This window comes from Diprion similis, chromosome 8 (assembly GCF_021155765.1).
Source record: "Diprion similis isolate iyDipSimi1 chromosome 8, iyDipSimi1.1, whole genome shotgun sequence".
Lineage (NCBI taxonomy): Eukaryota > Metazoa > Arthropoda > Insecta > Hymenoptera > Diprionidae > Diprion > Diprion similis.
The window spans coordinates 1388006-1407654 of NC_060112.1; the positions used below are offsets into that span (position 1 = coordinate 1388006).

Consider the following 19649-nt stretch of genomic DNA (forward strand, 5'->3'; position numbering starts at 1 on the left):
TCAATGGATACTTGGATATATCAGAGTTGAAGAGATTTATTACAATTTTGTAATCGTGAACTGAATATGGATAATAGTAACAACAAAGTATATGTATGCATACATATATATATATGTATATACTTACATGTGTGTATATTACGATATGCACCGTATAATGCTGATGTAGTGGCTAATGTTCGGATGTTATTTATTCTATTTGTAAAATAGCAATAAAGTGTAAAAACGATTAACTATAATGACTGCAATAATTATTGTATATTTTATTTGCTCATGCCTACATTCATTGTTATAATATATAGGGTGAGTATCGAGAGTGGGAGGGTCTTAGTCGACACGAAGGCATATCCCTTCAGCTAATCGACGGTCAGAGCAATTGCGTCAATCTGTGATCGTGACGAGAGAAGGATACTCAATTTTTTGTCACAGGGAAGAAGTATCAACAATGACTAATCAGGCTAACGTGTTTATTATTAATAGATCTCTGAATAAACGTTGCGCGGATCTCTGCTGATCGCAAGAGCTTTCGATCAGACTCATCAAAATGTAGTAGGGGAACTGACTTTGATTACATCGGCATGCACACAAAAAAACGTGGTCTGTACCAAAGACTAGACCCATGAATTTCTATTTATTTTGACGTGCTGAATACGATTCCGAGGTTAAAAATGATTTTAGACACATCATTTTTTTAAACATTAAAAAGCCACCCTTAAAAACGGAAAATTCACCATCAAGGGTATCAACATTAGGAAGCCGACTGAAAATTCCTGCAAGATCCAATCTTTATGTAAAATGACGCACTAAGACCGAATCCGGAGTAAGGAATGCTTCAAGCACGCCTTTTTTTTAATATTAAAAAGTAAAAAAAAAAAACTGGAGTCAGCGCATCTAATTACATACAGATTAGATATTACATTCATTTTCAGTCGGTTTCCTAATGCTGATCCCCTTTATGGCAAATTTTCCATTTTTAAGGGTGGAGTCATTTTTAACCCCGGATTCGGATTCAACATGTCAAAATACATAAATATTCATAGGTCTATTCTTTGGTACAGAGCACTTTTTTTTCTTTGTGTACCGGTGTTATCAATCGCGAGATTGGTACCGTTTATCATCTGAAGAGTTGTGCACGTGCAATGGCTGCCGAAAAACGTAGGTTCGAGGAAAACGCGTTTCAAGGGTTGAATGAAATTATTGATACACACTGGTAGTCATCCAATTAGCCGGTCCATAAATGGCTGTTTTTGTGTCTCGAAGCGGAGTGATGATGATTCCGATGACGGAATATATTAGGGACACGCGCGGCTCATCTCGACAGGAGCCGCAGCTGCACCTGGATCACGCTCGCCGAGCGTACTTCTTATATTTTCTATAACTCGGCTATAAATTTTACAATTATACGTTTACGATACACGTTTCTCGGGTTTTAATTAGTCTGAAAAGGATAAGGCAAATCGATTCTGAGACGAGATTGTTTGCTGAAAAAAGTGAGGCTAACCTCTAGATTTTCGCTGAATTATTTGACGGTTTTGAATAATGCTGGAATCGATTCGTCAAAGTCGTGTCTGAATACGCTGCGAGAAACGAATCAAGAGTTACAGCGATAGAGCGAAAATTTTTTTTCGTAATTTCTCGGCTGCTGATCCTACGATGTTCGAGATACCATTTTTTGTTTCTTGGTGGTCTAAATATTCTGGAATCTAGCAAATTGATTCTGAGATGAATAGAATTTTAGTTCCAAAAGTCGCAAAAAAGGAAGGCCAACCCTTTGGGTCTGTATCGTGAAATTTTGGCAGATTTGCAAGAAGACTAAAATCAATTTACTCACAATCGGATCCTACGTCACCCAATAAAATGTCTTTCTAACATGATATTCGAAACTTATAATCTAGAAAAGGAGTACAATATCAAGGAGCAAAAGAATTTCCACAATCACATAGACTTGTGTCACATCAAATTCCGAAATTTAAGTCCTGACGCACAGTAGTGCTGAGAGTCACATGCATTTATTATCGATGTAACATTTCTATCAATATGCAAGTTATTGTCAATATAAGATTGTTAAAAACAAAAACCGAGATATCGTCATACGGAAAAGAATTTGGTCAATTTATTACTCCAAAAATCATTCCCTCGCCTTGTCTCTCGGTCCGAGAACAATGATAAAAATGCTGTTATCCCAAATACAACAATATTATTATTGGTTAAATATTGCTAAAATATTAGAAAATGAGTGGTGATTGTATGTCAAAGCTTTTATTGCTCTACGACAAATACATAAAATGGATAATCAATTTTACATACATGTTGCGTGAAATAAAACCATGGATTTTTCGTGATTTTTTCAAATTTTTACGTTTGGTGCGTCATTGTCAAAAAAATCAAAAACTGACATTCTTAACTATTTTATGGGCACGACTTCAAGATAAGGGCACAGCTAGATAGGCCGGTCAAAAGTGCCTTTTCACCACACGATTCGCGGACTAAATTTCGTTCCGAAGCAAGTGAAATACATATTTTCACATGAAAGTTGATGACCCCTTCTTCTCGTTTTTTTTTTCGATGCGACACCTATCATTAGAAAAAATCGGCCAGAATAAAAATGTTCCTGTTTGTGGAAAAAGTGAATGAGTGAATGGAATTGTGAATACGTGATTCACTAATTTTACAAAACCACACTATGCAAATCGGCATAGCACATGCCCTTGGAGGGCGATAGCCATGATGGCGTTCGACATGCTATCTGGAGGAGCTACACTTTGACCAATTTTCCTCCAGTAAATCATCTATCTGGAGGAGCTGCAATTTGACCAATTCTCCTTCAGAAACTCATCCATCTGGAGGAGCTACACTTCGACCAATTTTCCTCCAGAAAATCATGGCGAACGCCATCATGGCTATCGCCCTCTAGAGGCATTTGCTATGCCGATTTGCATAGTGTGGTTTTGTAAAATTAGTGAATCACGTATGCACAATTCCATTCACTCATTCACTTTTTCCACAAACAGGAACATTTTTATTCTGGCCGATTTTTTCTAATGATAGGTGTCGCATCGAAAAAAAAACGAGAAGAAGGGGTCATCAACTTTCATGTGAAAATATGTATTTCACTTGCTTCGGAACGAAATTTAGTCCGCGAATCGTGTGGTGAAAAGGCACTTTTGACCGGCCTATCTAGCTGTGCCCTTATCTTGAAGTCGTGCCCATAAAATAGTTAAGAATGTCAGTTTTTGATTTTTTTGACAATGACGCACCAAACGTAAAAATTTGAAAAAATCACGAAAAATCCCATAATTGCAGATGTTTATACTGTAATAAGAAAAATAGCGGAGTTATCGCAAAACGGCTGAAAATCACGTTTTTTGCGATAACTTCGAACAAAATGGAGGTAGAAGGCTAAAATTTGGTATGGGTCAGACATTTACGAAGAGGAAACAGTTGGTCATCAAAAGAATCCATTTGGTGAAAGGGCACTTTTGGCATGCTTATTCGGCTATGCCCTTTAATTTCCTACAAATTTGTCATTTACTTATTTTCGGCAAATTTTTGGATAAAAATCAACTTTAGTGATTTGTACCAACTCACCAGTGTATACAGCCTGTTTCATTCCAAGTGTCGAGAATAGGAGGAGCTTAGTCGGAGCGAAACTACGCCCCTAACAAACGCGAGAGAGCATTGAACTCAATAAATACCTGTGAATGAATAACAATCGGATTAGCCGTTGTTGACATTTTCTTCCTACGCTAAGATGATGTATTGTCTATTGTCGTTGTATTCCGACTGTCGATATTTTCCTAGTTGTTGATTGGCTGACGGGGCGTAGTTTAGCTCCGACTAAGCTCCTCCTATTCTCGACACTTGGAATGAAACAGGCTGTATGTTATACTTACGTCGCAATGAACACTTTTCTAGATCGTTTAATTCTGTGCATATTACGATCTGGTTCTATATGATAGTATACAATGCCACAAAGATATAGAATTTGGAAAAAAAAATTCTCAATTTACATGTATTTTAGATGGTGAATCTTTTCAGGCTAAGTGAAATGAGAGCTATAACTTTCAGGGAATTTTTATTTCCACATGTTCGATAAAATTTTAGGACAGGAGTGGAAAAAAACCGTCGTCTCAAACGAAGCACCCTAGTATATGTGCATGTTTTAATTTTTTTTTAATGCGTTTCGGGCAGTAAAATGCACACAAATACACAAAATGCTAAAGCAATTTGAGGTAATGTGCCAGTGTTTTCTGTAGCTTTTGTTAGAATTCGAGGAAATAATTTATGCAATAATATATATTAATAACTTTATATAAAATTATCGTTTGGACTTCATTGTTTTTCTTCAGCTTAAATGACATGTGACTTTTAATTTTCAACAGATATATGTATAGCAAAGGAAATGGCAAGACAAAAGAAGTTTTCCCCCATAAAATATAGAAGACCATTACTTTTAAATAGATCTTATTTGGTAAAACTTCGTAACACTTTCTGTGATAAAAAATGTTTCGCTCGGTACAAAAAAACCTTGATAAAACCCCAACTGAAATTTCGGAATTTCATGAAAAATATCCATACGCGTTCCCGCGTAAAACTGTGGTCTGAAAAAGTGCACGTGATAGGAGAGATTTTTTTTTGACGAGAATGGGATAATTTTGATAAGACACATGTAAATTAATTTCCTACATGTTTATTTTTACCATACGCAATGCAGTTTTACAGCGTCTTTAACATATCTTGTTCACCGAGTTTGTTTTTGCCTGCTAAAGTTTATTATGCGTATGGATATGTGTATTGTGTACACTATTTTATGCATATAATTCTAGTATCGATTGTTCATTTTATTTTCCTGTTTTCAAGTTCTCTTTTCATACATAATATATAAATATGATCATGTATGGTAACATATATACATACGCATATGTATATAGTTGCGAAGTCTATTTTAGGCATTATATGCATATAATTTATAATGTATTCGTGTATCACTTTACAATAATGGTTCGTTTCTCATTCTGTTATCCAATATAATATGTGTATAATATATGTATGTATATTATACATGCTTCGTGATGCATTCTAAATGTCATTTTTTTCTTCTTTTATGAATCATTGTATATAATTTATTTTGTTTTATGTTATTACATGAATTTATTCTTAAACACAAGGCATTTTAAAGAGAAGATACCTATAGCATTACTACTATCCCTTCTAGAACATGAACCATGTTTTTAATATCAAGTAGGGGTCATGATTCGTTGTAAACAGAAAATATCATCCTTGCAATAACAACGAACAATAAATAGGACTGCTTTAAGAAGAGGCTATTCGCATAGAGAATCCTCGTCACATCATAAGAGGACTGCATTCAACGATTTCTCCAACCTTTGTGAATTAGGCCGTTTTTTATTTTTTTTTATTTATATATTTTTTTTTATACATATATAGATAATTTCCTTTCAGCTAGAATCTGAAATTACAATCATCTGAGAATCCTATTAAACGTCCGTATTTATAAGAGTTATGCGATGTGTCTCAATAATTTGGGAAATTCGTCACATGAGATGTAAAATAAAATCACCGATGATTTGTTAGTCAGAAAATAGAAGCAGAGAACAGATATATGCTAGGATTTCTGAATGTCATTTTGATCTATTCAGAGTGCATTCGCAAAATATTCAACAATGGCAGTCTTCAAAATGCCTTGCATTCATGTACGTGGGCGTGTATGTATATATGTATATATATATATATATATATATATATATATATATATATATATATATATATAGCTTATAGTACATATACGTCTTTTATTCATTATTATATTGTATATTATATTATTTTGTTTTACCGCAGCTACGCTACAATATATGATGTATATATAGTACTATATTTTTATCTTAATATAATATGTATACCATGACGCGTATTTATATATGTATATTTGTGTGTGTGTCTGTATATATACATATATGTGTGTGCACACCTACACGCACACGCACAAATATACTTTATATTGCCTCGACTGAGCCCGTATTCAGAATTCAACTTCAAACCTGACAGCGAAAAATGCAATTTAGTAGTCGCATCAGAACAGCATTTCGTTTGCCCGGTTGAGTTCTAAACGAGTTGGCCTCTGCGTTCTGTGAAATCATATTTAGGATCACGTTATGCTGCTTTCATTTATAATTATTCTGTCTGCGTGATTTTAAAAAGGGTGAAAATAATGAACAAGTTATTAACAAGACTGTATTGAATGCAGGATCAAGCGATTCATCGATATGCATACGTGGCATTCCACGTCAAATCAGCATACCGTATCCCGCACCTCCTTCGATTTTGATAATTTCTTAGAATGATGTTGTTATCGACCGAAACGGGTTTTGAATTTTTTACAAATTTTTTTGACAGGTGATATTTGAAAAAAAAAAAAAAAAAAAAAAAATCCAACACGATTTTTATAAATCTGAAAAAAATTCACACCGATTCTATGATTTAAAATATGATTTTTAAACAGCACACGATAATGAGATCTCAATATTGGCTATGTTTTTCGTAAGTTTTCCGTTTTTCAATGAAGGTATTGAAGTTTTTATTTTATTGACCGTTCATAACATTCTCAAATATTGATGGATTTAAATTTATGTGAAATTTGGAAAACCAACAGGAAGGTCTGAATACAGTTAGTGCCATTAAATTTTTTTCCGCAAATTATCGGATCATAAAAACACAACTCCAATTTCGACATGGAAAAACTGAAAAAAAAAACAACAAAAAAACGAAGAAAAAAATAGCGACTATTTAGATCCCATTATCTTCTGGTGACTCAAAATCATATTTTGAATCATACAATCAGTTGTGAATTTTTTCGGAGTTTGACAAATGGCGTTTTCGGAATTGATTTCTCGATTTTTCTTAAATTCTGGTGGTTAAAAAAATCTGAAAAGAATTTCGAAACCCCTTTGGATCAGTAACAACATCATACTAAAAAAAAAAAAAAATTAAAATCGAACTAGGTGTGGGACATGAGCTGCCGATTTGACGTGGAATCCCCGATACACATATGCAAATATATCTGAATATCGTTAATTAATATTATTTGAATATTGCTGAGTATGTTGGGTTTCTCGTGTGTATTATACATATAGAAATAGGTGTCGAAATGAGCTGCTGTTTGTTTAGCGCCACGCTAGCATGACTCGGTGAATAAATGTATAATATATAATAATAATAATAATTTATAGAGTTTAACTTATATTTTATACTTTATACGCATATAATATGTATACATTTTTTTTCTTATTTCACTCATTCTTCCTCGTTACTTCTGTCTCTTCATTTTGTTTTCTCATATTCTATTCTACTTTATATATCCGCCATAGTCACCTTAGTATCGTATATTACCAAATTGCCAACGCAAAAATTTTCTGTCTTTTATCGTTTTTTGATTTTTTTTTCTTCATTTTAAATTTATACATCCAAAAATTCGCTGGGCTTTTATTACTAGGCTGTCACAGCAGCCCATAAATTAATAAATAAATAGAGGAACAACAATATTCAAACATTTTTTTTTCTCTTTCTTTCTCGCATCTATAACAACATTATTAGAGTCTCTTGGGAACGTAACGCAACTAATGTATAACAATACAACCACGAAAACAAATAGAAGGCACTCTTATTTTTAACAAATTATCAATTTCTTCGAAACGACCTAACGACTTTTAGGCCTTCGACACGTTGCATTATGATCGATCGTTTGTCGCGTTGTCAGTGCTATTTTTTTTTCCATTGTTTTCATTTTTTTTTTCCCCCCGTTTTCCTTATCTTATAAACGCTTGAATCTACACATCAAGTAGATCGATCGATCGATCGACTCATTTATTACCTTACCATATAATATTTTATGTTACTAGTTATTTTTCTCAACATTTTTTTCGTAAACAGAGAGTAACAGTTCATACGCGACAATAGTAGATAATAACAAATTTCTCAATACAGTTTGTAGAAATTCATTCTCATAACCGTAAGAGATTAGGAGTAGAATATCGGTCAACTTTTCTTCATAATATCATTATAATAATTTAATTATTGTTATTTGCTTGGAAGCTCACAGCCGACACATTTTTTATGGTATTTTTTTTTGTGTTTTTTTTTCATGTTTTTTTTTCCCCTTAGGTAATTTCATTATTCATGTATATATTTTTGTTTATCTGTCTTCGAATTATTATTTCTTTTTCCCTTATCTTTCATTCCTACATTTCATTGTATAATTTAGTCACTCGGAATTAAGAGATGATACATAGCACGTTTATTTACTATTTTTTTCTATCATTCCTTCCGGCTTTATATATCATTACCATTACCATTACCTTCATTATCATCATTAACGCTGTAACCGTCAAAAATTATTGTAAAATATTATTAATACTCATAAGATAATGAAATTCATGTTCGCTTCGATGTGAGGTGATGTGAGAGATGTGCAACAAGACCTGGGATAGGGCTGAAAATAATAATAATAATTCCAGCTAGACTGCAAATACAGCTTTAATTCTCTTCATGATGGGAAAAGAAAAATATGTGGCAGTGCCTTGAGCAACCGTTATACGAATACTAACTCCACCATCTGTGTCTGTTGTTAATTATCTGTCCGTGTTTGTGTATAATGTATGTATGCGTGTAATAATGAGTAATTATTATTATTGTTATTATTATTATCGTTACACCATTAATTAATATCCTTATTACACATTTATTTATTATCGCTTTTTTTCCCTCTTAATGCTTTTTCTGTATCCTTCTTTATATTCGTTTTTTTTTTTTTTCTATTATTACTTCAAAGGTATCTCTATTTAATTTTCTTATTATTATCGTTACAATCATTTTTTTTCTTCCTTTTTTTTTTTTTTTTTTTTTTTGAACACATGACCGATCGCTCGTTTTGTACGATTACAAATATTACTTACTTAGATCATACTACCGTTCTTCGTTTTATCTGTCTACTACAACTAGTCTAGCCTTGCTCGTGAGATTCGGAATTGCTGTCTTGTTTTTAAAGATGTTTTTAGATTTTTTTATATTCTTCTTCATCTGTCTTTCGAGCCTATCATGCATGCTTCGATTTATCAGATACCATACAACACTGTGGTATTCTAACTAACATTTACTTTTAGGTAAGTAAATGTACGAATGTATTTATGAATGTATGTATGTACGTTAGACTGGTCTTTATTTGCGGTTCGAAATTTTTTTTTATTGAGATACCTCCCAGATCTTTTCCAAATCATTAGAAAAAAAAATCTGTACAAAGTTTGAAGCCTCCACTTCGACTGGAACACGTGCCCCTAATCTGTAAAAGTTTAAAATGTAAAATACATGTAGATTTTATAAACAGTTATTTAGTTTTGTATGACTGTGATATGAATTATTTGTTGTTGTTATAAGTTGTTCTTTATAATGATACGAACAAACCTTGAAAATATCAAAATTTTGTCATAATTTTGTAATATATCTCTTTTTATATAGAATCCTCACTTTTATTAGGCTTATACTATATAAGTGATCAATAACTATAAATTTTTTAAATTTTCAGGATTTGTTTCTGTCATTATAAGCAACAAGTCTGCCAAGGTTCAAATTGGTCCCTTAATTTATACCAAAGTCAATACAAAACGAAATAACTGGTTATAAAAACTACATGTATGTTACATTTAAAACTTTCGGATATTATGGGCACTTTGTCCAGTCGATGTGGTGGCTTAAAACTACACACAGATTTTTTTTAATGATTCAAAACAGACATGGGAGGCATCCCAATAAAAAAAATTTCCGACCCTCAAACAGGGGACTACCCTAATGTACGTATAGAGACATGTATATAGGGTGTAACATAATCGGGACGATTGATTCCATTAATTCAATACGCAAATAATACGGCTATCGATGACATGGAGACATGAGGACAAGCTATATGACGTTTCTTTCTTACTTCTTCGCGTTGAAGAATTTCTTTATAACATTGAACAAATCAATCGCATCGATTGCCTGTGCGCACATACACACACGCACACACAATATATACGAATACTAAACTCACAATACATAGTGTGTGTGTGTGTGTAATCGAACTTTTTACTGCAATTATTACATGTCAAAACATTTCTTTCATGGTTTGCAAGTGATGAAATATTAGGGTATGTATTTAGCTGATTTTACAGCGGTGATTCATAAGTATTTATACCTATTCGTATTTTCGTATAATATGTAATAATATGCTATCTAATATATCATATATCATATATCATATACATATACATGCATACGTACACATATACATATGTATATATATTATCTCGTGTATATCGTATATATGTGTAATATATCGCATCTCTGAATATTGCATTTTAAATAATAATATATTAAATTAGCATAACTATTTGTATTATTGTATCTTATATATCTAGGACCTTTATTACATCCATATCTTTCATTTCTTATATATATGCATATACTTCTATATATCATTTTATTCCTTTCGTTTTTTTTTCTGCCAACGGTTCGTTATTAATAATTTTTCGTAATTATAAATATTCAACAACTTATACTGAGTGGGAGCTGCTTTGTGTGTGTGTGTGTGTCCGCGCGTGCGCGCATAGATATATATCGTTGCAAGGAATCGTTGAAAATAAATTTGGAATTTCGTTGTCTCACACTCGTGCTTTCCTATAAGGAATGAGCAAAGAGACCGTTGAGAGGATGACGAACATATCTACACGATACATCAAGAGCGTTCGAATTTTTTTTCAAATTTCAACCATGAACACGCAACATGCAGCACTTTAGAAAAAAATGCAAAAGAAACAATATTTGTAAAAAATAACATGCACCGCCTCGACGTTCGAGAAAAATTTAATCCCCCTGAATCTTTTCTACAACGGTTCGAGGAATGAGATAACGAAAATGAAAAAAACAAAATATGGTTCACGCCCGCGCGTCTTTGTTTCTTTCAAACCACAAAGTTTGTCATCAGCTTTTGAGATTGCTGAATGATTAGATATACAGAATACATAATTTATGTATGCGCGCGTACGCACCCACACACACACATACATCTCTTATAGTTTTTATTAAATATTTCTTATTATCGCTATTATCGGTCTAGTTATTGATGTTATTATTATTCTTCTGTTAATTAATATAGATTTTTTATATATATACACATGCGTGTGTGTGTGTGTGTATATTTATGTTGTCTTTAACCAGCTGAATTTTTATATAATTATTATATCTAGATAACTAAGTGTCCAACTAACTAGCTGGCTAACGTATTTTATTCACTTACTTTATTTAGTCGGTTAATTACTTGCTCTTGATTAAACACTATCATACCACTGGTACAATCGAGGGGCAGATCTGAGTCGGGAAAGTGCTAAAGGCTCAATGCCTGCATTTGATGAGTGCAATCGCTGATTTGGTTTTGATCACCACCGGAATGTCCCCCAGTGTGAGTGTTCCTCGGGGTACCAGGCGGGGTAATCGGCATGCGACCGACACCAGGCGGCGCGTCACCTGCTCCCCCCAAGCTATCGTCACCAGATTTACTGCCCGACTGCATCATGCCGTTAGGCTTATACTTGTGCTGTCGCAGCATCGAGCTCTGTGCCGGAGCGGTTGAATATTTTTCTGAAGGCTTCCTCCCCGCTGGCAGAGGCGGTGCAACTGTGTACCGCCGCTGCGCCGGTTGTTGTTGATGTTGATGTTGATGTTGTTGTTGTTGTTGCTGCTGCTGCTGATGTCCAGGCGTGTTGCTGGACGGCACAGTCGTCTGGTAACGGTTTTGAGCCGGAGCGTAGAACTGGACCTGAGGAACGGGAGGCGAAAGGTTTGGGAGAGGACGAGTCATGGGTGAGTAAGGGGCGGGTGGTGGACTGGACGACTTTTCGGAAACGATCGTCGTGCTCGAGGTCGTTGTAGTTTCTGTGGAGTTATCAACGTTTTGCGAATCCGATTGCGCACCGTACTTTTCCCCGGTCTGACCGTTGCTACAGTTGTTATTGTCCAAGATCACCCGTTTAGCCGTGCCACTAGTCCGACCCGCGGCGGCTTGATTTTTATGCGAATAATTTCTCGACGACCTCGAATTGTTACCGCCGCCCTCGAAATACTGATCGGTACCGTAGTTCTGATGACCGACGGTCAACTTTTGAGATCCCGGATAATTCAGACCGTTCAAAACCACACCCGTCGTCGGACCAAACACCATTGACTTGAAAGAGCCGTATCCCGACCTTTGACCTGAGAAGTAAGCCGCTTGGCCGGCGTTGGCGCACAATGATCGCTTGGCGAGTTGATGTTGAGGAGGAAAATGAGTCGTTGACAAAACGTTGCTTGTGAGTTTGTGAAAGTCCGACGCGTTCGCGTACTTCTGACCCTGCGTCGACGAACCGTGAAGCTTACCGTGATTGTGAACACCGGAGGATGAGGAGATCAATGCGATGCTCAAATTTTGTGACTTGACGTTATAGCTGCCCTGCGCCCCGGCTACGACCGCCTTCGAATAGTCGCGCTGATGCGAGACGATGCTTTGCAATTTTGGATTAACGGTGGACTGAACGGAGCGATGATGGTGGTGGTGGTGATGATGATGGGATGATGCAGACGTCGGCGTCGGCAGAAGGCTAGGACCTCTCGACGAAGACGGATGATATTGAGATGACGAATGGGTGTGAGGAATGTAGACGGCTGCTGGATGATAGACAATCGTTCTACAGTGCATCTGAGCTACGCTACCGGCGTCGCCCGCGTCTGCGTTATCGCTTAAGCATGTCTGCGAACCGTGTAAATTGGTGGTATGAATCGCGACTGGATGGTGATAGCTGCCTGGATATCTATTAGTAATTGGGAATTTAATGGGCACCAAAGGAACCAGCGGTGTCACTGAACCAGACGTATCGCCGTGCTGCGGCTGTTCAGAGTGGCTTGACGTCGACCGAGAATCCTACGTTTTTATTCAATTTTTTCGTTAACTCACATCAGTTTTGTTCTCATTAATACAATTCATCTAGCGCTATAGAAATGACCTCTCATTTCATTCGTCATCAAGGTCCAACATGCTCAAGAAAAAAAAAACTGTCCAATCATCAGGGAATACTAAAGGTAAACAGTAAAATAGTAAAAACTTGCAAAAGTGTATAGACAAGGAAATGACGCGTGAGGCAATTCTAAAACACTATCTTGTTCAATCTGCTACAAATCTTGAACGGTTATCTTACCTCCTGCGGCTGTGCCTGAGTGTCGTTTGATTGTTGAGATTGACATGAACCGTCCGTCGCGTACAACAGTAACTGCTGATCGGTGAGGCCTATCGAAGCGTGTGACGGCGGCAGAGGCGGAGGTCCAGCAGTGCACGAGTAGTACACGTGATCAAACTGTGACTGCGGAGGGCCGGCGGGTATCTGGGGATGATGATGAGGCGGCGGGGCTGCTGAGGTGTAAAAATGTTGCGGCTGCGGCGGGGCTGGAAGAGACGTGAGAGCAGGCGGAGGGCCAGCCGGTGGACTGGTAGCTCCGTTTGTACCGCCCCCGGAACCCGTTCCCCCGCCATTAGTAGTGCTCTGAGAGCTACTAGCCGTGTACAGGTACTGAGGCGCGCCGGCCGCCGTTGCCCCTGTGTAATATGGCTCGTACTGTAAGTATAAATAAATGTATTTCTCGGGGGAACACAATAGAAGTACTTGAGGAATATACACAAGCATCACAAGGATCGCTACGAACCTTCAATGAGTTCTGTACATGGCATTGAACACTTGAAATTTTTCAACTTCGTAGCGACCCAGATTTCCTTGTTCATTTATCCCATTATTTATTCTATTAAGTTTTTGAGACAGTTAATTTGAAAAAAGATATCAAACTGTCGTTTGCTTTGGTCACATGCAACGTGAGATAAAGTAGAAGTGTACAATGGCAAATAATGTATTAAAATAATAACAAATAAAATATTGTAATTGTAGCTAATATGCATAGTTTTGCAAGATTGATCAAATTAACACCCCCCCCCAAAAAACATTTAAATCTTGCTTGATCGTTAATTGAATGCGAAGGAAACAAAAAAATATTGAGTCAAGGCAGTTAAGTTGATGTACGATAGTGGTCGGAATATCTAAAACGAAACATAAGAAATCGTAGCTCGAATCTTTGCAAGATTTGTTATTTGACATTGGAGGAATAGTGAAATGTTGAAGTGAGAGTAAAAAACGATGTGTAACGAGAAGAAAAAAAAAAAAAATTTGATAGTTTCAAGACGAAGCAGTGTTAACAAGAGTTCGGGTGTTAGGAATAATGCGAAAATACTGAAATATTGCATTTCGAAGATGATTTAGGAATAAAAAAAAAAAAAAGTGAGTACGACCTACCGATGCAAAGACGTCGACAAACACGAAAAATCAATGATTATACACGCAAAAAAAGGATAGAATTTGCGAAATTAACATATTCACACAAAGTGATGCAGCGAGTGTAAACTAGTGATAACACACACGAAAGAAAGAAGCGGTACAGCAATGTTATTGAAAAAAATCGATTAAGCGGGACATGCTGATTAAAAATACGTGCAATGCCGCACCCTGTGACACAATGAATTCAGTAAAGAATATGCTGAGAGATTGCAATGCATGCTTGACACGTAGCATAGACCATATACCTTCAGACCTCAATACTGTATAGCGTCGAGAAGGACGTAAGTGGGCAGTTGTTGAGGGTTGGGTAGAAACGCTGGTGGGATGCCTTCGCCCATCAGACCGTTTGTCTGTCAACCGTAACCGATATACCATACATATATATGCATATGTATATATATATATATATATACATATTGAGTGTAGTGCGGACGAAAGTAGAGAAAAAAATTTTCGTATACCAAAATATATCTCTTTCTTCTTCTTTTAATCTTCCGAGAGAGATAGAGAGAGAGAGAGGGAGGGAGAAAGAAAGAAAGAGAGAGAAAGAGAGAGAGAAAGGAGAGAAAGGGAGACAGAGAGAAAGATGGGTATGGTAATAGAGTACAATCTTCAAAAGAGACAATGTGCAGCCAAAATATCTTTGATGTTATTTTTTGTTCTCTCGTTTTTATGGTTTTATCGAGTCAGGTACTCTAAGTACAGATTTTCATTCACAGGGTGGCCACTAAATCTCCATCTCAAAATCCCTTGGCTTTTCCAGTTTTTCCAGATAAAAATCTTGTAATTTTGACTGACCCATTCAAATTGAAAAAATTAGGTATTTTCCATATAATTTTTTTCTATGAAAGTATGAACTGTCATTGTCCCATCTAGCCGATGCACTCAATCATTTGTGAGGTAATATTTAGAAATATTCAAAATTTGAAGAGAACCTTTTGGTGATGGTAAAAAATTTATGTTCGATCTGATTTATCTAAAGCTTAAAAAAAATGGTGGACGTATTTGTATGAAAAAAGAATATAGCGAACCATTCTGAATTTCCGCAAAAATCTATGACATTACCCTGACTATACATAATTTCAGAATTCTATGACATTTACAGCTTTTCCAGAATTGCCTGATAAGTGGCCACCCTGATTTACCACAAGAAACTAGAAAATTCTGTTATTTCATGGAAAACTGGCTTACCGACATCGGCGTGTACTGGTATTGCTGCGGGACGTACAAAGAAGGTGCTGGGCACGGGTACATAACCGGAGCGAATGTTTGGTGTCCAGCGGTTGCTTGCGGCCCTAAAAAAATGAAACAAGTGCTTGGGTTCTAATTTAACTTCCCTCTGGAATATTCTCAACTTATAAACTTCGGGATGTGGCCAAAGAAGGTGAAACTTGTTTCACATCGATCTGGTTTCGCGAGTTACAAACACTTACCAAATACACTGGTAGCTTGATATATGGTTGCAGGATCGGCGGGAGGTGCCACTGGAGTTGCAGGGGCTGGAGCTCCGGCATTGTAGAAAGTCATGCCGTTTTGGTACGTTAGACCCATGCCTGAAAGCAAAAACGTTTTCAGGATTTCCAAATCATGAAAAATATCTCCCAAGAGATCGGAAAAACGTGGAACTACCGATTTGATTTACCGTTTGTGTAGTAATAGGTGTTTGTCGGTACTGCAGGGGGAGAGCCGGAACTACCGTCGTAAGATCGATTGAAAGGCTGTTTCTTTATTGCGGGAGCAATGTTGAGCTTTCTTTCCCTCAGCACGATGCATTCCGACTGTAAAACGGACGGATTTGTGCACGTGACATTGGGAAAAAGAAAAAATTCGCAATCGAAATATGCTCTATCGCTGCGAATCTACCTCCTGTTGAAGTCGTTTAGCCTCCTCCTCCGTTTCAAAGGTGACGAAACCATATCCCTTGGAGACACCAGCTCTGTCCGAAATTATTTTAGTTGCCTTGACATTGCCATAGGTTGAGAATAACTGGGCAAGTTCTGCTTCGCTTGTGTTTGCCGAGATACCGCCGACGAAAATTCGGTTTGGGACTAGTGTGCCGTACTTAGGTGCTGCCATTGCAAGACTTGCTGCGGACGCAGGGCTGGAGGCTGGACTAGACCCCTCTGTACCCCCAGTCGATGCTGAACTCTGAATAAAAACGAAAGAAATGGAATAAGAAAATTAAGTGAAGTCATTGAAGCCGTTGAGAATAGAAAAGCAAGATGGATTAATGATCCGATTTAAAATTATGTCTCGCCCTTGTCTGACCTATGTCATCACAATATGTTCAGCCCTCAATTTTCGAGTGAAGACACTATAGAGGGGAAAAATAAAAATCAGCCAAACGATAATTAACGAGTCAACATCAATAGTCGGGGTCTGTACAGGAATTTCGTTATTCGACTTGCCATAACATTGTTACCTCAAAGAAACTGACGCTAGCCAAAGTAAGTGGATATCAAGTGATTGTAAAAATACACAATTCCCACACATTGCACATAGATATATCTGTATAAAAAAAAATATTGACACAATCGCGGTAGCACGAGTTTCTTGTTTTCCTTTTTTTCGAAGGGCATAAATTTGGTGTGACGGCACGGAAAAAAAAGGAGGATAAAGAAACATTCGATAATTCTATCAATCAATTGTGAAGAAATGTGAAGAAATGTGGAGGAAAAAAAAATAATACAAAAACATATCTTAAGCCAGTCAATCAATGGAAAATAGGTTTCGGTGATGAAACAATACTTTTCAACGTCAAATAATAAAAATCCCCGAGAGAAAATGTTGAAAAACTCGTCTCACCATCTTCCCGAGGATTCAGCAGTGTTTGTGTTGGTAGGCAGAAGTCCGAGATTATCGGGAGGTCCCCTGGCTTCGCGGGATGTCACCTGGATGCCCAGGGACTGCCAAGGACCGCTAGGAGGATTTCAAAAGGACTCCCAGCCTCTGGCGAAGCTCCTGTTCTTCGCAGAACCTCCAAACACCACACAGAACCACTTTTACAAGATGGCGACCCGCGCGCCCACTTTTGATCAATTTGAATCAAATGCGCAAAACAATATAAGCGGTGGTGTACTAAATCGTGTGAAATATTCGGAAACTTGAACCACCCTGTTGCACGATTGAAACTGAATTCATCCTCATACCGTCGATAAATATTCAGATCGATTAATTTGGGATATTATCTTCTTTATTATGATTATTTTTTTCTTAGATATCTTTTTTCTCTTCGATTTGTTTTTGTGTCAGCCTTTACTGTACTGGCCTGCGCGAATGTGTATTATCGTCGATGCGTGCGTAAGTCATCTACACGTATGTCGTACGAACGTAAACGCGCACACGCCACTTTAAGAAAAATAGAATATTCGATTTTACGTCGACAGTAGAGCACGCGGGTGTATAGAGGAGAAAATTAATTGGTTACGTTCGACGTGAGATAATTATACGCTAGTAATTGCTACCGAAATACTGTCATGTACGAAGTTATAAAATCTACGAATAGAAGAAAACAAAAAATAGGTAGTGTCATTGATGAAATTTCGAAAATTCAACACGGCAGCAACTCCGCTAGATCCTACGCTCTTGTTCCAATTTGTAAATAAATTTTTCGATTGCTTGACATAATACACACGGACTTAGGAAATAGAGAGACGGAGCATAACGCTTGTGGGTTGAAGCGTTAGACGTAAGGGGGGAACTCACGTAGCGCCGCCTACTGTGAGCATGAACTATCCATCAAAACAATAAAAACCACCGTGTCGAGCGAATTTCTAACCTCTCGAACACGAATAGAATAGTGAAAATGGTGCTATGGGTAGCGAAAAATTGTTTCAACAGATCATCGCATAAATCGGTACTCCAAAATAAAATCGAAAACAATAAAAAAAAATTACATCCCACAAGTTGGATGTTGACCATTCAGTTCAGTTGAAAATTAAATATCATGTAATAAATGTATAATGTATTACTGTACTACCTAGATATTACTCTAATCGATCTTTTAGATTCCCGAAAGATGTTACAATTCGACAGATGTGGCTCAATAATATGAGATTATTTGAAGCTTTATTACCACCCACTCTATTTCTGCGTTTGACTCACTTTTCAGAAGAAGCATTTGATAGGACATCAGTCAATATGATTCAATTGAAACCAGGCAGTATTCCTCAGGTTAAAATAATATTTTGCCAACCACGAATATAATTGATTTCATATTATTTATGCATCTATTGACCTATGAGTTTGAATTGAACAGATACAGTTGAGACTCTCTCCACGGACTCATCATTTTTCGCTACCGTTCTTTTATCCTATATTTCAGTAGTCAGGCACCCATTGACACATCTTTGAATATAGCGCGCGAACTGCTCACAGGGCATGGCTGCCATGCGTGGTTGCATATCGTCTGTGTGCTATTCCCCCCTTCCGTCCCGCGCGTCACTCCATCGCCCACATTATTAGCTTATGCTCCGTCCCTTTATTTCCTAAGTCCGTGACATAATACAATAACGGCACAAGAGTATGCTGAAAGAAGTGTATAATGATCAATGATCAGGATACAAGTTAATGGTCGTGCCTAGACGATCAGTAAAATGACGCGTTACGCCTAATCTAATCCTCTTTGGCGTTACGTACGATCGATCCCCGGACAATCCAATCACTATTGTATTAAGGTTATGGAGCGCTGGTTAATGAGATTATATCGAGTGGGTAGGACGAGTTGATTGTTATCGCGCAGAGAAAAAATGGAAATAATCGTATCGTTAGTTTTCTCAAAGTAAACAATTACATAACACCAAGTAAATACCTGTTTGTCAGCATTTAAATTTCCTTGCAATTATCCCACTGTCAAATAGTTAGGAATTACGCGCGTTTCGAAATATTTCTTAATCATGAATCGTGCAGCGCTAAGGATGTGAAACTCGACGAAACTGTAGTTCTAAAAAGATCCATCTGCGCTTCAGTTCGGTAGCTAGCGTCTAACTATACAGAAATCGGATGTGACCAAGCTAGCAAGCGCGCAGTGGCAGCGATGATTTCCGAATTTTCAAAATACGATAGTCATTTTTCGGTCATAAATATGCGAGCAACTTCTGAACCGATTACGTACTTTCAACCATTCTTATTATTTAATGGTCTCTTGAAGGGTCAATGACACCCTGACGTAGGGTATGCATACCTAATTGGTTC

General features: G+C 36.8%; 1 protein-coding gene across 3 annotated transcripts; it reads right to left on the reverse strand.

Moving 5' to 3' along the window:
* Window positions 1-11251: 11251 nt before the first annotated feature.
* On the reverse strand, window positions 11252-19383 carry LOC124408631 (TSC22 domain family protein 1-like). Of its 3 annotated transcripts, XM_046885710.1 has the most exons (8): window positions 19267-19383; window positions 17262-17433; window positions 16320-16604; window positions 16099-16234; window positions 15890-16009; window positions 15648-15751; window positions 13275-13688; window positions 11252-13000 (listed from the first exon to the last, which is right to left on the reverse strand). In XM_046885710.1, the coding sequence occupies exons 2-8, from the start codon at window positions 17262-17264 to the stop codon at window positions 11432-11434; spliced, it is 2631 nt and encodes an 876-aa protein (XP_046741666.1). In that variant the 5' UTR covers window positions 17265-17433; window positions 19267-19383; the 3' UTR covers window positions 11252-11431. The 3 variants fall into 3 exon arrangements, with proteins under 3 accessions (XP_046741666.1, XP_046741668.1, XP_046741667.1); XM_046885712.1 differs by lacking the exon at window positions 19267-19383 and having other exon boundaries at window positions 11252-12829; window positions 17262-18101; XM_046885711.1 differs by lacking the exon at window positions 19267-19383 and having other exon boundaries at window positions 11252-12967; window positions 17262-18101.
* Window positions 19384-19649: the final 266 nt, after the last annotated feature.